The 17,347-nt window shown below is 47.4% G+C and overlaps 1 protein-coding gene across 3 annotated transcripts in view; it reads left to right on the top strand.

Annotated features, from left to right (window-relative positions):
- Positions 1-17,347, top strand: part of Arsg (arylsulfatase G) — a 137,424-nt gene that overhangs the window by 78,199 nt on the left and 41,878 nt on the right. For all 3 annotated transcript variants that reach the window (XM_048446092.3, XM_048446093.3, XM_085695990.2), the window contains 4 exons: positions 4,587-4,774; positions 9,651-9,698; positions 13,172-13,283; positions 15,689-15,826. In XM_048446092.3, the coding sequence (XP_048302049.3) occupies positions 4,587-4,774; positions 9,651-9,698; positions 13,172-13,283; positions 15,689-15,826 (486 nt within the window). The remainder of the gene's footprint in view (positions 1-4,586; positions 4,775-9,650; positions 9,699-13,171; positions 13,284-15,688; positions 15,827-17,347) is intronic.

The raw sequence follows: 17,347 nt of genomic DNA, 5'->3' as shown, positions 1-17,347 counted from the left end.
TACGTCTGTGTGTACCTGCGTGCATATGTGTGTGTGTGTGTGTGTGTGTGTGTGTGTGTGTGTGTTGATGGAGATCCAACCAAAGGAGTTGTGCATGCTTAGCATTGTACCAATGAACTATGTCTCCCAAGCATATACTTATTCTTCTGATACCCACATGATCTCAAACCTGGAATTAGATATTTCTCCCAAGGGATATGATTCCTTTAATGTGGGACGGTGCTGGAAACAAAGACTAGGTGCAGGTAGGTTTGATGTTTTGGGGGGCAGAGGAGAGCAGCACTTCTTTCTGTCAGTTGGTTCGTCAGTTGGAAATCGATTGTTTATAGAATTGTGAATCCATAATGACATTTTCCTTCTAGCTAAACGTTTGTCTTGTGGTGCTGTCATTGAGCCGGGAGCCTCGAGAGTTCTAGACAAGCTCTTTGCCTCTGTGCTAGCTGTATCCTCAACCCTATCATTATGCTGCCGGTAATTTTTGTATTATAGGCTTTTCTTAACATCGTATAGCTCTTATATTTTCTGACAGTGAAAATCTTGGCTCCCTGTTAGGAACATTAATATAATTACTTATTTACATTTCTCTCTCATACACGTGAAATTGTCTCAAAAAAAATCCCTGTACTAACCCTCCAATAATACAGCCACTGTGTAAAGTGTAAGATTTCCTTAGAATATACTTTTTGGTTGTTGTTCTTAGACTTTTTTATCCCATTGGGGTGGACAGCCTGAACACTACCTGCTAAAGTTGCCTGAAATGGTTCTTCCTTCTGGATATTCTTCTTTGAAATTTGTTGTCTAGTGAGACTCGTTTGCTTCTCTTTTGTTTCTTCTTATAGGGTCTACTGGGTTCTCCTTTGAAGCTTAACTTTGCATTTTGCCCAGATCTGACATTCACATGGTACAGAAATCAATCCATAGACCACCATATCCCCAAGGATCTTGTTCCCAGCCCTCTACTCAGGCCATTTCTTCTCCCCGTTATGAGAAACCTTGTTTATTTTATTTTTAAGACTGGTTTTTGGCCTACTTTTCATATCAGCGATGTAAGGAAGGAAGGAAGGGTTTCTTTTGTCTCACAGTTTGAGGGTACAGTCCATCATGGCAGGGAAGGCATGGCGGAAGGGGCACGAGGCAGCTGGTCATGTTGTCTTCACAGGTAGGAAGCAAAGCAAGGTAAATTCTGTCATGCCCCCTTCCACGGGATGGTGCCATCCACAGTCGGGCTAGATCTTCACTGTGAAGTTAAATGTCTCTGGAAATGCTCTCTCACAGACGCACACAGAGGTGTGTCTCCTCAGTGGTTCTGAATGCTACCAAGTTGACAGTTAAGACTCAGTCGTCAACTCTTCCTCCAGTGGAATGCCTGCCCTTATCATTATCAAAGTGTCCCTGACAGCTCCATCTTTTAGATTCCAGTCTGGGTCCTGTCCATGCCATGGAGTCTTACACGAAGCTTGGGTCCTTATCAAGTCCTTTGTCCCCATCAGTTCTGAAGCGTGCTGGTCTGCATCCTATTGTCTCCGGGCTTGGGGAGACAATGTACTTTCGTCCATGCTCTCTGTACTAGGAGGCTGCTTGTTCGTTTCCTGGTGCCCAGACTCCTGAAATAACCACACAGAAACTGTATTAATTAAATCACTGTTTGGCCTATTAGCACTAACTTATTGGCTAGCTTTTACATCTTAATTTAAGCCATTTCTATTAATCTGTGTATTGCTACATGGTAGTGGCTTACCAGCAAACTTTCAGCATGTCTGTCTCTGGCGGCTCCATGGCTTCTCCTTGACTCCGCCTCCTTTCTCCCAGCATTCAGTTTAGTTTTCCTCACCTAGCTCTATTCTCCCCTATCATGGGCTCAAGACAGTTTCTTCATTAACCAATGGTATTCACAGCATACAGAGGGGAATCCCACATTAGCTGTCCCTTAAGCCATCCCACCCTTGCTTTCTTTATGTTATTTTTCTTTTTAGATCTATTTATATGTATGAGTGTTTTACCTGCATGCATGCATGTGTATCATGTGTGTGCTTGGTGCCTTCAGAAGCCAGAGAAGGGCATTGGATCTTCTGGGTCTGGAGTTGCAGATGGTTGTGAACCACCATGTGGGTGCTGGGAAGCAAACTCTAGTCCCCTACAGGAACAGCAAGTGCCTTTCACTGCTGAGTCATCTCTCCAGCCCCAGTCTTGTTTTCCAACCAGGTTGCATGTTCCTGTAAGGGTGGGGACATGCCTAGAATTTTTTCCCCCTTTTCGTATTTTGTTCACGTGTGGAGTGAACACACATATACAATGGCACAAGTGTGGAGGTCCCAGGACGACTTGTGGGGCTTGGTTCTTTCTTTCCTTCATGTGGGTCCTAGGAATAGAACTCAGATTTTTGGTTTGGCAGCAGGCACCTTTAACCATTGAGCAATTTCAATGGCACCATGCCTAGAATTCCTTCCTTCCTTCCTTCCTTTTGTCCTTCCTTCCTTCCTTCCTTCCTCCTTCCTTCCTTCCTTCCTTCCTTCCTTCCTTCCTTCCTTCCTTCCTTCCTTTTTTTTTCCAGGCATGGTTTTTCTGTGATCAGCTTTAGTTGTCCCAGAACTCACTCTGTAGACCAGGCTGGCCTCAAACTCGTGAAGATCTGCCTGCCACGACCTCCAGTGCTGGGTTTAAAGGTGTGCACCACCACCGCCCATCTCCCATGCCTATAATTTTTAAAGAACATGTTTATATTACTTTGTATTTATCTTGTGTACATATTTTGGGTTAGTGTTATATGCCTGCCCCACCAATTGTAGAGGTCAGAGGACAACTTGTAGGAATTGATTCTCTTTTCCACCATGTGAGTCTCTGGAATTGAACTCAAGTCACCAGTCTTGGTGGCATGCACCTTTACCCTCTGAACCATCTTATTTGCCCTAGAATTCTTTCATATTCCCTATATAACACAGGCATGGGTACACAACCATATAGAGCTAGGCGTTTTTTTCTGTTAGCATGGTCATGGCAAACAGCAGATACCACAACCTTATTCTGACTGGAAATGCAGCCTAACATTCTTGTGGACCCCTGGATGCAGCATTTTTATCAGTCAGTCAATTCATAACCTTGTTTTATGTGCGATTCTGTTTAAAGACACCGTGTTTATTTAATACATACTTCTGAGTCATTAGCATTGGGCTCAGCCAACTGCACTGTAACTCATTCCTGAACAGCTTGGGGAACATGCTCATCTCTGTAAGGCATACCACAGCTCTCGTGCATATGGATGCCAGGCAGCTCTTAGCATGTTACTCGGGGGCCATTGCACACAGTTGAATCACCCACAAAAATATGAAAAGCAAAAGGAATGGGACTCAATAGAGAAGTCAAAGGGCACTCACTAGGAGCCTCAGAGCTGAAACAGGATGGCAGAGACCTTGACAAGGAATGTGTGTCCTTGGGGCAGGCTCTTCTCTCTCTGTCTCTGTCTCTCTCTCTCTGTCTGTCTCTCTCTCTCTGTCTCTCTCTCTGTGTGTGTCTCTCTCTCTGCTGTTTGCATGTGTATGTGTTCATATGTGTGTGTGCTGTTATGTGTGCATTGGAGACCATAAATAGATGCCAGGTGTCTTTCTGGACTGCCCTCCACCATACTAAGACATCGTTTTTTTATTGCATGTGTTCTGTGTATGTGTGTGGGCACCCTTGTGCCGTGGTGTGCGTGTGAAAAATCAGAGGATGGCTTTGGGAACTCACTTCTGTCCTGCCCCCAGTGTGGGTCTTGAGGACTGAACTCAGATCATCAGGCTTGGTGGCAAACACATTTACCTACCGGCCTATCAATTTGGTCCCGATTTACTGTTTTGAAACAGGATCTCTCACCAAATCTGGGGCTCACTTCTTCAGAAAAGCTGGAAGGCTGGCCATCGAGCTCAGGGAATTCTTCTGTCTCCACTTCCCTCACAATTGGAAGGTTATAGGTGTGAGTTGTTGTGCTAGATTTTGACATGGGTTCTGGGAATCTGAGCTCACACTTAGGCTTCAAGTGCTTTACCGACTGAGCTGTCTTTCCAGCCCTGTGACTCACATTTTTTCTAAGTCTATTTCTTTCTTTCTTTCTTTTTTTTTTTTTTTAAATTGTGTCTATGTGTCTTTGTGGGCATATTCACACATGAAGGTAATTGCCCATGGAAGCCAGAAGAGGGTGTTGGATCTCCTGGTGTTGGAATTACAGGCTGCCCAACATGGGTGCTGGGAACTGAACTCTGGTCCTCTGCAAGAGGAGTCTCTACTTCTAATCACTGAGTCGTCTCTCCTATGTGTCTGTTTCTCTCCATGAATGATTCTAACCTGGTTCAAAACTTGATTTTGAGGTTCAAAAACTCTCTGAAGTGAGTGACTTTGACATACGGGATCTGTGAATAAAAAGCGTTGGCCCTGCCAGTCTGAGTTAACCTCGGACTCGGTTCCTTCCCGGGCTTCCTTTTCCTTGCTCACCATCAGGTTGCTTTTACAGTTGTTCTCAGCGCTATCATTCCAGTCCCGAGTGAGTCCCCCATCCCTTCTCATCTGACTTCCTGTAGCTGGCCAAGTCCTGAGCTGCCTACCGTTCCTTGCAGGTTTGTGGACTTCCACGCAGCTGCCTCCACCTGCTCGCCTTCGCGAGCCTCCCTGCTCACCGGCCGACTGGGTCTACGCAATGGAGTCACGCACAACTTTGCCGTCACCTCTGTCGGGGGGCTTCCACTCAACGAGACCACCTTGGCCGAGGTGCTGCAGCGGGCTGGCTATGTCACTGCCATGATAGGTAATGTCCCCTAGATAGTTGCTTCAAGATCTGAGAGTCTCTGGATGGCGGCTGCCTCTGCTGCTCGCTTCTGCGTTTTCCTTGGTTACTCGCTGGGTACGGATGGCAGGGACGCTCTCAGCTAGCGGTCCGTAACTGGGAAGGTCCGGCAGTGCCTGAAAACATGTATAGAGCTCTTTCCTCCCATGACAATAAGCTTTGTGGTAAGTGATTGCATCCATTAGGTCAGAGGCTCAAAGATACCATTGGGAGCTTTTCCGGACACTCTCTGCTATCCCGAGCGCGTGGGTTTTGTTCGTGTGCGTGTGGCTACAGCGTCTCGGCTTCAGGGTCCTCCATTGTAATTAGGCTCAAGGAGGGGAAAGAGAAGAGAATGAATGGGTCCCAGGCGCAATATACCCACCCACTCTTACCAAGAAATGGAATCTTTTGTTTAAGATAAGAATACCTCCTCCAAGGGCTGAAGAGATGGCTCAGTGGTTAAGAGCGCTGGCTGCCTTTCTGGAAGACCCGGGTTCAATCCCCAGCACCCACATGGCAGCTTGCAGTCTGTTATTTCAGTTTTGGGGGACCCTATGCCCTGACATAGACATATATGTAAGCAAAACACCAATGCACATAAAGTCAAAATAAATCACTAAAAAAAAGAAGAAGAAGAAGAAAAGAAAAAAGGAATCCTTCCCTCCCAAGTACAGGGCTTAAATTGTACTATCCAGAGTTGTCTTAACCTGGGTATGATCATCTTGAACAAACTGACAGCTTCGGGCTGTCCGTGGTGCAGCCCCTACCTAGGATGCACAACGCACTCACTGGGTACTGTCTCTGTAGAAAACAGTCCTAGTCCTGCCCCCACCCTGCTACCCTGAGAAATCTTATTAGAAGCAAAACTGAAGACGTGGATATAGGATCGGAAAACAGTAGTCAGTTCCCTGCTGTTCCCTCCCCTTCTTGCTTCCTTCCTTCCCTCCTCTCTGTTTTGTTTTCTGAAACAGAGTCTCACGTACTCCAAGGTGACCTCAAACTCATTCCGTAGCTGAGGGTGACACTGAACTTTTGACCCTCCTGTCCCCACCTCCTGAGCGCTGAAAATTTAAGCACGTGCCCCCATGTCCGGTTTTCCGTGGTCCTGGGGCTGGCACCCGGGGCTTCATGTATGTTAGGCAAACGCTCTACCAACTGCATCTCTGTCCTTGTTTGTTTCCGAAATTGGGTCTCACTGTGTAGCCCAGGCTGGCCCCAAACATATAGTCCTGTTTGCAGCCTCCGAGTGCTGGAATTCCAGGCATTGTCTCCTTGTACATATTGTCAAGGCACCTCTACTCAGCGTGGACTACGTTCTGGCCCTAGGGATGCATACGTTCATTTACACAGGATTATTATTCTCCTATTGTAGAGCGAGAGACCTGTGTCTTAATCCTGAGGACATCTGCTTCCCATTCCTGCCTCAGGCAGGTCATGTCTGTGTCTGTACAGGATCTGACCCCAGATCCTGAGGCCTCTCTGCCTGCCTGTCTTGCAGATCCCAAGACCACCCAGCAGTTCCTGCAGCCTCCTTAGCCTGTTTGTGTTTGTTGACTTTCAGAGTTCTGGCTCCAGTGGGATTCCTGTATCTCTCTGCCATAGTGAAATGGCAAGGGAGGCTGTGCCAACAGACACGTGGCAGAGAGGGTCCTCTTGGGTGAGACTCTGGTCTCTGGAGCCTTCTGGGTTAGCTTGGAGGAGATTGCTCTACGCAGACCAAGGACGGGCATCTCTGGTGTTGCCTTCCCCACTCTGAGTTCAAAGGCTTTGCGTTCTTATATAGGCACCCGAACTGGAGGATGACATTTGTTGTCTCAGAGGGAGAAGCGGAAGAAGAGACCAATGAAAATTATTTTCTCTTTTTAGCTTCCTGTGTGGCTAGTTTTAGGTCAACCTGACACAAACTAAAGTCATCGGAAAGGAGGGAACCTCAACGGAGAAAAATGCTTTCCTTAGATCCAGCTGCAGGGAATTTTCTTAATTAGTGATTGATGGGGGAGGACCCAGCCCATTGTGGGTGGGGCCACCTCTGGGCTGATGGTCCTGGGTTCTATAAGAAAGCAGAATGAGCAAGCCATGAGGAGTAAGCCAGTAGACAGCACTTCCTCTGCACCATCTCCTGCTTCCAGGTTTGATTTCCCGTCCCGACTTCCTTCGGTGACAAACAATGACGTGGAAGTGCCAAACAAACCAACACTTTCCTCCCCAAGTTGCTTTTGGTCGTGGGGTTTCATTACAGCAATAGAAACCCTAACTAAGATGCTCCTTCCCACTCCTCCCCTGAGGTATAATTATGCGGGCATCAGTACCAAGAGGGTGCATGAAGCTCCCCCTGGGGGTTGCCTGTTAGAGAGACCTATTAGATACATCCATTTAATCCCTGGAGCCAGGCGGTTTGGTCTCTGGACTGACTCTAGAGCCTTCTACAAAGCAGGGGGCTGGACTCTTCTCCGTCTGCTTTGGTACTATGGTTCATTTTTGCCTTTAAACACCAAGTAAGCAATTGATCACAGGTGTCTGTGTAACTTCTCCACCCCCACCCCCTTCCTTCACTCCAGACTGCACCTTTTGTTTATTTATTTATTTATTTATTTATTAAAAATTTCCACCTCCTCCCCGCCTCCCTTTTCCCTCCCCTTCCCCACCTCCCCCTCCCTCTCTAGTCCTAAGAACAGTCAGGGTTCCCTGCCCCATGGGAAGTCCAAGGTCCTTCCCCCTCTATCCAGGTCTATAAAGGTGAGCATCCATGCAGCAGAATCAAAACCCAGTGCCTTTGTCCTTGGCTTCTCAGTCAGCCTTCATTGTCAGCCACATTCAGAGGGTCCAGTTTGATCACATGCTCCATCACTCCCAGTCCAGCTGGCCTTGGTGAGTTCCCATTAGATCAGTCCCACCGTCTCAGTGGGTGGCCGCACCCCTCGTGGTCCTGACTTCCTTGCTCATGTTCTCCCTCCTTCTGCTCCTCATTTGGACCTTGGGAGCTCAGTCCAGTGCTCCAGTGTGGGTCTCTGTCTCTATCTCCATCCATTGCCAGATGAAGGTTCTATGGTGATATGCAAGATATTCATCAGTGTGGCTATGGGACAAGGCCAGTTCAGGTTTCCTCTCCTCTGCTGCCCAAGGAACAATCTGGGGATCTCTTCTTGAACCTGGGAACCCCTCTAGAGTCAAGTCTCTTGCAAACCCTAAAATGGCTCCCTTAATTAAGATATTTACTTCCCTGCTCCCATATCCTTTTGTGAACCCTGGAGAAGACTCATACTTGCTTATGAATGAAACCCACCGAAGGGCTCTGGGGTCTGTTCACAGTGCTCAATACCGCTTTGGGTCTTCGTCCGTGTTCATGTGTTTTTACCCCTTCCCTCTTCATATTATTTTATATTTAATCATAATTTTATTTTTTCAGACAGAGACTTTCTGTGTACCCTAACTTTGAACTTCTATATTTCCTAAATTGACCCACTGTAAGCACAGGCATGTGTCCCCAGGCCAGGCTACCTTCAATTGTTTCCTTCTCCTCCTCCTTCTTCTCTCTTTTTTTTTTTACACGGGGTCTCACGATTCAGTCCTGGCTGGCCTTGAACTCACTCTATAGACCAGGCTGACCTAGAACTCATAAAGATTCACGTGCCCCTGTCTTTCCAATGCTAGTAGTAAAGGTGTACACCATCACACTCATCCTTAATTGTTTCCTTAAAAAATTTGCTTTTCAGCTGGGTGGTGGTGGCACATATCTAATCCCAACAGAGACAGGCAGATCTTTGTGAGTTCAAGGCCAGCCTGGTCTACAGAGCTAGTTCCAGGACAGCCAAGGCTACCAAAAAAAAAAAAAAAAAAAAACCCAACCCACAAACAAACAAATAAAAAACCAAAACCAAAAAATCCCAAACAAACAAACAAAAAAACAACAACAAAAAACCAAAACCCTGCCTTGAAAAAAAAAAAAGCAAAACTTGTTTTTCAGATCCACAGAATAGAGCTGGGCCTGGTGGTATATGGCCTAGCTCTCAGGAGGCTGAGAGAAGAGATCCTGAATCTGAGGCCAACCTGAGCTACCTAGTAAGACCCTGTCCTGAGTAAACAGAAGAGTTTGCAGTTGCAGGAAGGGGGATAATGGACTGATTCAGGTTGTGTTTTATTAAGGCCACATCGAATAGTTTACTTAGTCACACCCCTGTGTCTTCTTCTTGCTGGCTTCCCTCCTTTCTGTTGTCAAAGGTTGCCACAGTTTAGATTTTTGGATTGATTGTACGTCGCTGGCCTTGGCAGTGGTTTCCCAGGATCCGGTCCTCGGAGCAAACGAGCAGATCAGAGGTTCTCACATCGTCAGCGCTCTGCCCAATTATCCCTGCAGAACGAGTGCTGGTGGAGCCAGATCTGCAGGTGGCTGAGTTTCTCATTTGCTGCCCGGCGGGTGTCTCGGCGCTGGAGCTACTGGGGGAAGTGACCTCTCCCCTGGCCTGTGCACACCGCTGACGACATTACCCAGAGACGAAGATGCTGAAGTCAGGCAGGGTGGGGACCTGCATCATTGCAGGATCCTCCACAAGCCTTGTGCTCCCAAAGGAAGGGGCTCAGCTGGGCAGCATCACTGGGGTGCTGGAAAGAGAGACCATCCCCAGCTCATCTTTCTCACAGGCTCCTGAGTCGTCTGGTCCTTGCTTGTCTCCTGTCTCCCTGTAGGATCTCTTGGGGTCCTAGAGAGCAAAGCTCGGCAAGCACACAGCACTGGCTGGTTCTCCCGTCCTCCCTGAAGTGTGAAACGATGGGAACTGAGTATGTGATCAGCTTCTTGGAGAGTCTACATGTTCCCGCAGAGCCCCATCTGAATGTCTCTCTCTTTCTCTTTCCACAGGCAAATGGCATCTTGGGCACCACGGTTCTTATCACCCCAATTTCCGCGGTAAGAATTCTTTTGGAGTTTGTTCCCTGGGAGCCAGAGAACAAGGATCCCTGTGTAAAAGCTCTATGAGCATTTGAAGTCATTGTATCCCTGGAGATATACTATGTTAGGACATCTTTGCTTCAAAAGTCCCATTGGTACATGCAGGGTGCCAATGCCCCCATCCTCACATCTCTCTAGACTCTTCCCTCGTCCCCTACCTTGTCTGTCTGACCTGCCCACTGTAGACCATCCATTTCCTTCCATCTCCCAGTTTTTTGCACCGTAGGGAATTTTCTGTGAATTCCTGACAGCACAGGTAGAAAGAAGTAAAAACAAAATGGTCTGGTGGTTTGCTGGAGCATGAATGTGTCACGGACCCAGATAGAGGAAGCCGCCTCCTGGCCGCCTCCTGGCCACCTCCTGGCCCCCTCCTGCGGCTGTCCGCATCCTCACATCTGTCACCCTTGGAGAAGAAGGTCAAGACCAGGCTGTCAAAGTGGATTCTCTAATCCCTCGGTGACACTCTCTGAATATCAGATTTGCCAAAATATGGGTGTTCCTTCCAGTTTGTCGTTTCTGCCTCTGTCCTTTCCCTAGCCTTTTCCTTTGCTTGTGGGAAGCCGCAGACTGTCCCTTAGAAGCCGTGTACCATGTCAGCACATGTGGCCCTCAGCCCGATATGTGTCTGTCTGTCTTCACCAACCACTTTGTACACAAACAGGTAGTCTTTTCCTTTAGCGATTAATCCCTGATTGTTTTTGCAAGCTTCTCCCTCACCTTGCCCCATTGTCTGTCCCTAACCGTACAAAGGGTTGCATTATGCCTGAAGGATTTTTTTTTAAAGGGGCACAGAGGGCAGAAGATAAAGCTGTGCCTTTAAAAAAAAATGGCTGATGGAGGAAAGGAACACCGGGCCTGTCCATTACAAAACCTTATTCCAGAAAGTAGGTCTCGCTCCACGAGTGAGGGGTTGGGTTAGATCCATTGGTGGTATCTTAAGCACTGTTCTTGGAGTCCTGGGCAGAGAGGCATACCGAGACTGTGCCCTGCTTAGAAGAAGAGGGTCCCTGATGGGTTTGTGAGTCTGACCCAGGAGTCAGAAGTGGGAAGAAAGAGATCTCCTCCCTATTTGCTGACTTTGCACCAAATAGTGCCTCCTTGCTTGGACATATGGGGTCTCTTAGCTGCTCCCTTCTGTCCCTTCCTGCTTTTGTTCTCTGCCCACGTACACTATCCCGGCTCCCACAAACCCCTGTTTTCCCTTCCAAATCCATCATGGATCACATCAAGCATCACACATTGCCATCATTCATGTTCCCCCTGCTACTCTTGGTTAGAGACCAGGGCTCCTGTAAACACTGAGGCTTCTGCCTAACTCCGGGGTCTGAGGGCAGCTGATATCTATACTAGGAGCTGGTATGCAGCATGGGCCAAATCCAACACCCTGTTTCTGTAAATGCTGTTTTATCGGAAACAGTCTTCATCACTGTGGATATTGCCAAGGGTGTTTTGTGCTATAGTGACAGAGTTCAGAAGCCATCGTGGAGACTTCTTGCCAACAAACGCTGAAATAGTTACTCATCTTGACCACAAGATGGGAAACAAGGGAAAAAAGGGTTTATTTGGCTTATACTTCCAGGTCATAGTTCATCACTGAAGCAGAAACTACAGAGGAGTGCTGCTTGCTGGCTTGCTCTCAGAACTTTGTTTAGTTAGCTTTCTTCGGTAGCTCGGAATGACCTTGCCTAGGGAATGGTGCTGCCCACAGTGGGCTGGGTCTTCCAACATCAATGAGCAAACAAGGCAGTGGCTCAGTGACATGCTCACAAGCCAGTTGGATCTGGGAGGTCTTTGAGTTGAGATCCCCCGACTTCTCAGGTCACTCTAAGCTCTGTCAATTGATAGTTAAAGCTCACTAGGATGTAAACCACGTGCTGGTAGATGAGGGATCAATGTTCCAACTTAAGGAGTACAGTACCGAAGAGGAAGACCTTGTCATTCATGCTGGCTGAGAGTCTGAAGGCTGTGATTGGGCTTTGAGAAAGAAAGAGGAAGGGGCTAGCAGGAAGTGGTGAGGAGAGGGCCGTTTTATGGAAGACTGCACTAGAGCTCTGCTGGGCATAGCTAGTTTCTGTCTAGCTTCCTTGGTAAGAGCTACAGAGCAGGCAAAGCTGCTGGGGTTCCAGAGCATGAGTCACATGAGAAATGGGACCGGAAACGCAGACAGAGCAGGCAAGAGGCACTTGCTGGGGCTGAAGAGGCCACCGACCCACCCTGTTTGTCAGGCCCAGCTAACAGCTTGAGCTGTAGAAGAGAAAGACTGAGGGACAGTGCCAGAAAAACTTCCGTACAAAGAATTTGGGTTATGACATTCACGCTCTTACTTCCTCCGTTCCATTCTACCTCCCAACAGTTAGAGTCCTGGCTGGCTTAGACTCCTTGTCTTATTTTCTGTGTTATAAACTATGTATTTACTTTAATTTTGTGTGTGTATACATACATGTGTGCTATGGCATGCATGTAGAGGTCAGAGGAGAACTATACCAGGCTTTCTTTTGGGCTACCAACCAGCTCCCAAATCATGACATGGAGACTTCGTATTCATTACGAATGCTCAGCCTTACCTTATGCTTGTCCCACTAACTCTCATAACTTAAATTAACCTGTTTCTTCTTATCTATGCTTTGCCCCAGGGCTCTTTTCCTTTCTTTCATTCTATGTGGCCTACTCTGTGTCTGGCTGGCTGGTGACTGGCCCTGGGTGTTTCCCTCTCTTTCTCCCTCATTCTCTCTCCTCCTCTCTTTCTTCCTCCTACTTATTCTCTCTGTCCACCAGCCCCTCGTATCCCTCTACTGCCTAGATATTAGCCATTCAGCTTTTTATCAGACCAATCATGTGCCTTAGGCAGGCAGAGCAACACATCTTTGCCTCATTAAACCAATGCGGCAGCAACAAATATAACCCGTCTTTACATTGTTAAACACATATTCCACAACAGACGACTCTTGGGACTTAGTTCTCTCCTTCTATCATTTAGTTCCGGAGATTGGAGCTTACATCCTTAGGTTTGTTGGCAAGCACCTTTACCTGCTGAGCCATCTCACCGGCCCCACAGAGAAAGCTTCCCAAGGACAGACTTTTGATCCCTTAAGCTATCATGCATGCAGTGACTCTGTCGGTCTCTTCTTCTTAACCGCATGTATCACGACCATGGAGGGTGCTAGATGACCAACGGTTCCTGATACTTCCTCCCAGTCTGGGTTAACTCACGCCACAGGACATGCCACAAAGCTAGTCTTACAGCCAGAACCCGGCAAAGTGATTTTCTTTGCGTACTTCAAAGGGATATTAATCAAATCCTCTTTTAATTACACACGCTAGAGCGCTGCAATATTAAATCGCAGGAAATTAAATTTCGTCGTGAGTGTAAGAGGGGCAGGCATGCTGAGAAGCAGAGAGTGGGGGGTGCTAACTCATTGCCCCTCTTCTAGGTTTTGATTATTACTTTGGAATTCCATACAGCCATGACATGGGCTGCACCGACACCCCCGGCTACAACTACCCTCCTTGTCCAGCATGTCCCCAGAGCAATGGCCTATGGAGGTAAGAATGTTCAATGCATTGACGCTGGGCTTTAAGTCGAAGTGGAGACTCGAGTTCTAGAATAAATGAGATAGGTGGGGACAGTTGAGGCAGCACACGAGATAAAAAAAGACATACAGGGCAAAGGCTTCTCATTTATGCCCCAGTGCAAAGATAAGAGCTACAGTTTTTTTTTTTTTTATGGTGGAATTTTCCAGGATCTCAGAATTGTTTAGCTCACCTGGGGAGAGCCTTGTTCCTGCCAAGATCTCACACAGGTGGAGCCTCTCTCCATTGCCTGCTGGCTTTACTCCTAGACTACATCCTACTTATCTGGCCCAGACTTGTGATATTGGGGGGTACAAGTGGAGAGACAGAGACCGAAGGAGAGAGAGAAAGACACCAGAGAGAGAGAGGGAGAGAGAGAGGGAGGGAGAGAGAGAGAGAGAAAGATGGGGAAGACAGAGAGAAAGACGCACACACAGATGGAGGGACACACACACAGATTGAGAGAGAGAGAGAGAGAGAGAGAGAGAGAGAAAGGAGAGATACAGAGATAGAGAGGGAGACATAGGAGACATAGGCAGCAAGAGACAGGCAGAAAGGAGAGAGAAGTAGACAGACAGACAGATACACACACACACACACACACAGAGAGAGAGAGAGAGAGAGAGAGAGAGAGAGAGAGAGAAAGAGAGAGAGGGAGGAAGAGAGGAAGAGAGTCACTAAGCCTTACTGAGGTAACAAATTAGCTCGGTCCCCATGCTCCTCTGTCTCAGAGCCTGTGCCGTAGTTATTCCTGAGGCCACAGGTGTCTGAACAGCTTAGAGAACGTCTCAGTTGACTCATTAATAACATAATAGTTAATATAATAACGGTTTTTAATTGAGAAGTTGTTCCATTCTGGGTACTCCCCACCCTTACCTGTAATCCACGGGACCAATTTGTCTTGCCCAGGTCACACCAGAGATGGCAGGAGATAAGAATCCAGATTTCAGTCTGTGTGTCTTTAAGTCCAGGGCTCATGTCCTTCAGGTTCACTCCTGTGGCTGTTGGACCAGCATTGTGGGTGTCAGCACCTGGGTACACATGTCACCCCCTCCCGGGTGACAGCGTGAAAGGCTGTGATGTGCCGTGCCACCTTACACAGCTGTGTGTGGCCTAGGTGGTCACATCTGCAACCACATTGTTTGTGGCCATATAATGACATGAGATACCTCAACCAACACCTTCCTTTCTCTTTCCTTATTCTTTCTCTCATCATTAATCTATATTATAATAAAGCCGAATTGAAAGCATTGGCTTATTGGGTGAGACTTGAATTGGCAGTGGAATTCAGTCTGGGCAATTAAAAAAACCCTGAAAATTCCAGCAAAAATACAGAATAACCAAGCCAACATCATAACAAGTCTTTATTTTTGTAATGATTTATTTTATTTTTATGTTTGTGTGTGTGCATCTGTGTGTTGGTTTGTGCACGCGGGAGCAGGTGCCCACAGAGACCAGAAGCAGGTGTCAGACTCCTGGAGCTGGAACTACAGGTGGTTTTGAGCCACCTCATGTGGGTGTTGGGAACTGAACTTGGGTCCTCTGTAAGAGCAGTGTTCTTAACTGCTGAACCATCTTTAAAAAACAAAATGGCAATGATTTACTCAGTTTGACATTACCTCTAGACTTCTTCAGCAGGTATTACATGCATGTAGGTGTAGTAGAGTTTCAAATTACCCCAGCCCTTCTGTAATTGTCCTTGGGAGGACATGTGTGATGCTGCATGACTCTTGTCCTTTCACCTACTTCTTGGTGATGAGCAGGGCCAAGAGCTGCCATTTGCCATCCAGGGGCACAGTGACCCCGTGATGGACAAGTCTCCAGGACTAAAGATTGCTCACTCAAGTCCATGGCCAGGGGAGCTGTGCAGCCAGGAGGCAGCAGTCTGTCAGACTCACATCAGCCTTAGGACCTACGGTGGAATTTGAAAACACCCTAGGCCATCTTATACATTCTGCCGTATTATCAGATTCCCCGCCTCCCCCATGAAATCCTGGTCACCGACTTAGGGCAGTACCCACAGAACCCAGTGTTGCCCACCATACACACAGTCACTGAGGGTGGACAGTGGAGAAAGCCAGCAGCAGAAGTTCTGGTGGGCTACGGGATTCACCTGTTCAGACCTCAGTGTGTCTCTCTGCGAAATGGGAACTAGTGTCCCAGGCTCATAAGCATCTCGTCAAGTTTTACAGGGTGGCGGGCTCATCCAAGGAGCATAGACATCTATTCAAAGGGAAGGGAAGAGCCACGACTGAGCTGTTCAGTCCCTTGGGATCAGCTGTTGAGTGTTTTTATCTATGTGTATCGCTGCAGGGAAGTTTTCTGTGATTGTTTAGGATGTGGAAATGAATGCCCCTCTCCCTGTGTTTCCCACACAGGAGCCCCGAGAGGGACTGTTACACAGACGTGGCCCTTCCTCTCTATGAAAACCTCGACATCGTGGAGCAGCCTGTGAATCTGAGCGGCCTTGCACGCAAGTATGCGGAAAAGGCAGTGGAGTTCATTGAACAGGCAAGGTAAGGCCAAGTGCCCTGCTCTCTCCCCTCTTCCACACATGCCAAGTCCTCCCACCCCGGGCCTGTCAAGGCCAAAGCAGGGTTTCACACATGCACATCTCCTATATCCTAGCAACGTGTGTTCCTAATGAACTCTCTGGTCCTGGGTTAGAAGTCCCTCAAGTACATTCTCAGCCTCCCTGCAGTCTTTGGCTGCCCTGCCTTGATTAGCACAATGGTTGTGGGCATTTTTCTTCTCCTCCTATTAGAGTGTAAATTCCTGGAGGGTAGGGCCTACCCACTACATTCAGGGTACTTACTCAGGGTATTTGTTGAATTCATTAGCTAGCAGGCAGTATGAGTTCCTTTCCGCTGCTGTAACAAATGACCACCAAAGTGGTGGCTAAAACCAACTGTAACCATAGTAAGTTCTCCTCAGGTCTGGATGCGAGATGTTTGAAGCCAGTCTTCAACCTAAGAGGGCTAGCATCAAAGTGTGAACAGGGCTCATTATTTTTGGAGTCTCCAAAATTAATTGTTTGTTTGGTTTTTGAGATGGGGTTTCTCTGTGAAGCCCTGGCTGTTCTGGAACTCATTCTATAGACCAGGCTGTCTTTGAGCTCAGAGATCCATCTGCCTCTGCCACCTGAGAGCTGGGATTAAAGGTGTGTGCTATTACTACCTGATTTTCTTTTAGCTTCTAATGGCTGTGGCTTTCCTTGATTTATGGCCATATCATTCTAATCTCTACTTCTATTGATCCCTTGTTATTTCTATGTGTAGTCAAATGCTCTTACCCTTCCTCTTTTAGACAGTCTCACGTAGCCCAGGCTGGCCTCTAGCTTGTTGTGCAACTGAGAATGTCCTTGAATTTCTGATCTCCCAAATGCTGGAATGTGTCACCATACCCAGCCTTTTTAAAAAAGATACTAGAGATTAATAGTCAATCTCAATCAGGAACCAGATGTGGTAACACAGTTCAGCACTCAGGAATTCAGGAGGCAGAATTCATGGCTCACAAAACAAACAAACAAACAAACAAACAAAAATTAACCAGGAACTCTCAAGATGATCTCATCTCAAGATCTTTAACATAATTATACCTGTAAAGTCCCCTTTGCCATGGAAGGTAAAGTTCTCCATTTCCAGGGACTAGGCTTAAGGTATGTTTGGGGGTTGTTATCCAGGGTTCCAAATAGGCACATCTATAGGGCCCACAAAGCAGGTCTGAAGAGTCAGCTCAGTGGTTAAGAGTATTGACTGCCCTTCCAGAGGATCCAGGTTCAATTCCCAACACCCACATGCTATCTCACAACCACCTGTAGCTCCAGTCCCAGGAGATCTTATTCTTCTGGCACCCAAGGGCACTGCACATATGTGGAGTGCAGAGACATACATGCAGGCAAAGCACCCACATGCATAATACAGAATTCAAAGAAATCAGGCTGAGCATGGGGCAAACATACCCCATCTCTTGTAAACAGTAGCTACTTAGCTCCAGCCATTGATGATGGGTCAGCCTGGAACGTGAGCCTCCGGTAT

The sequence above is a fragment of the Myodes glareolus genome, chromosome 9, assembly GCF_982192425.1.
Source record: "Myodes glareolus chromosome 9, mMyoGla1.1, whole genome shotgun sequence".
Lineage (NCBI taxonomy): Eukaryota > Metazoa > Chordata > Mammalia > Rodentia > Cricetidae > Myodes > Myodes glareolus.
The sequence above is the reverse complement of the archived record's forward strand: the minus strand, read 5'-3'. Positions and strand labels throughout refer to the sequence as shown.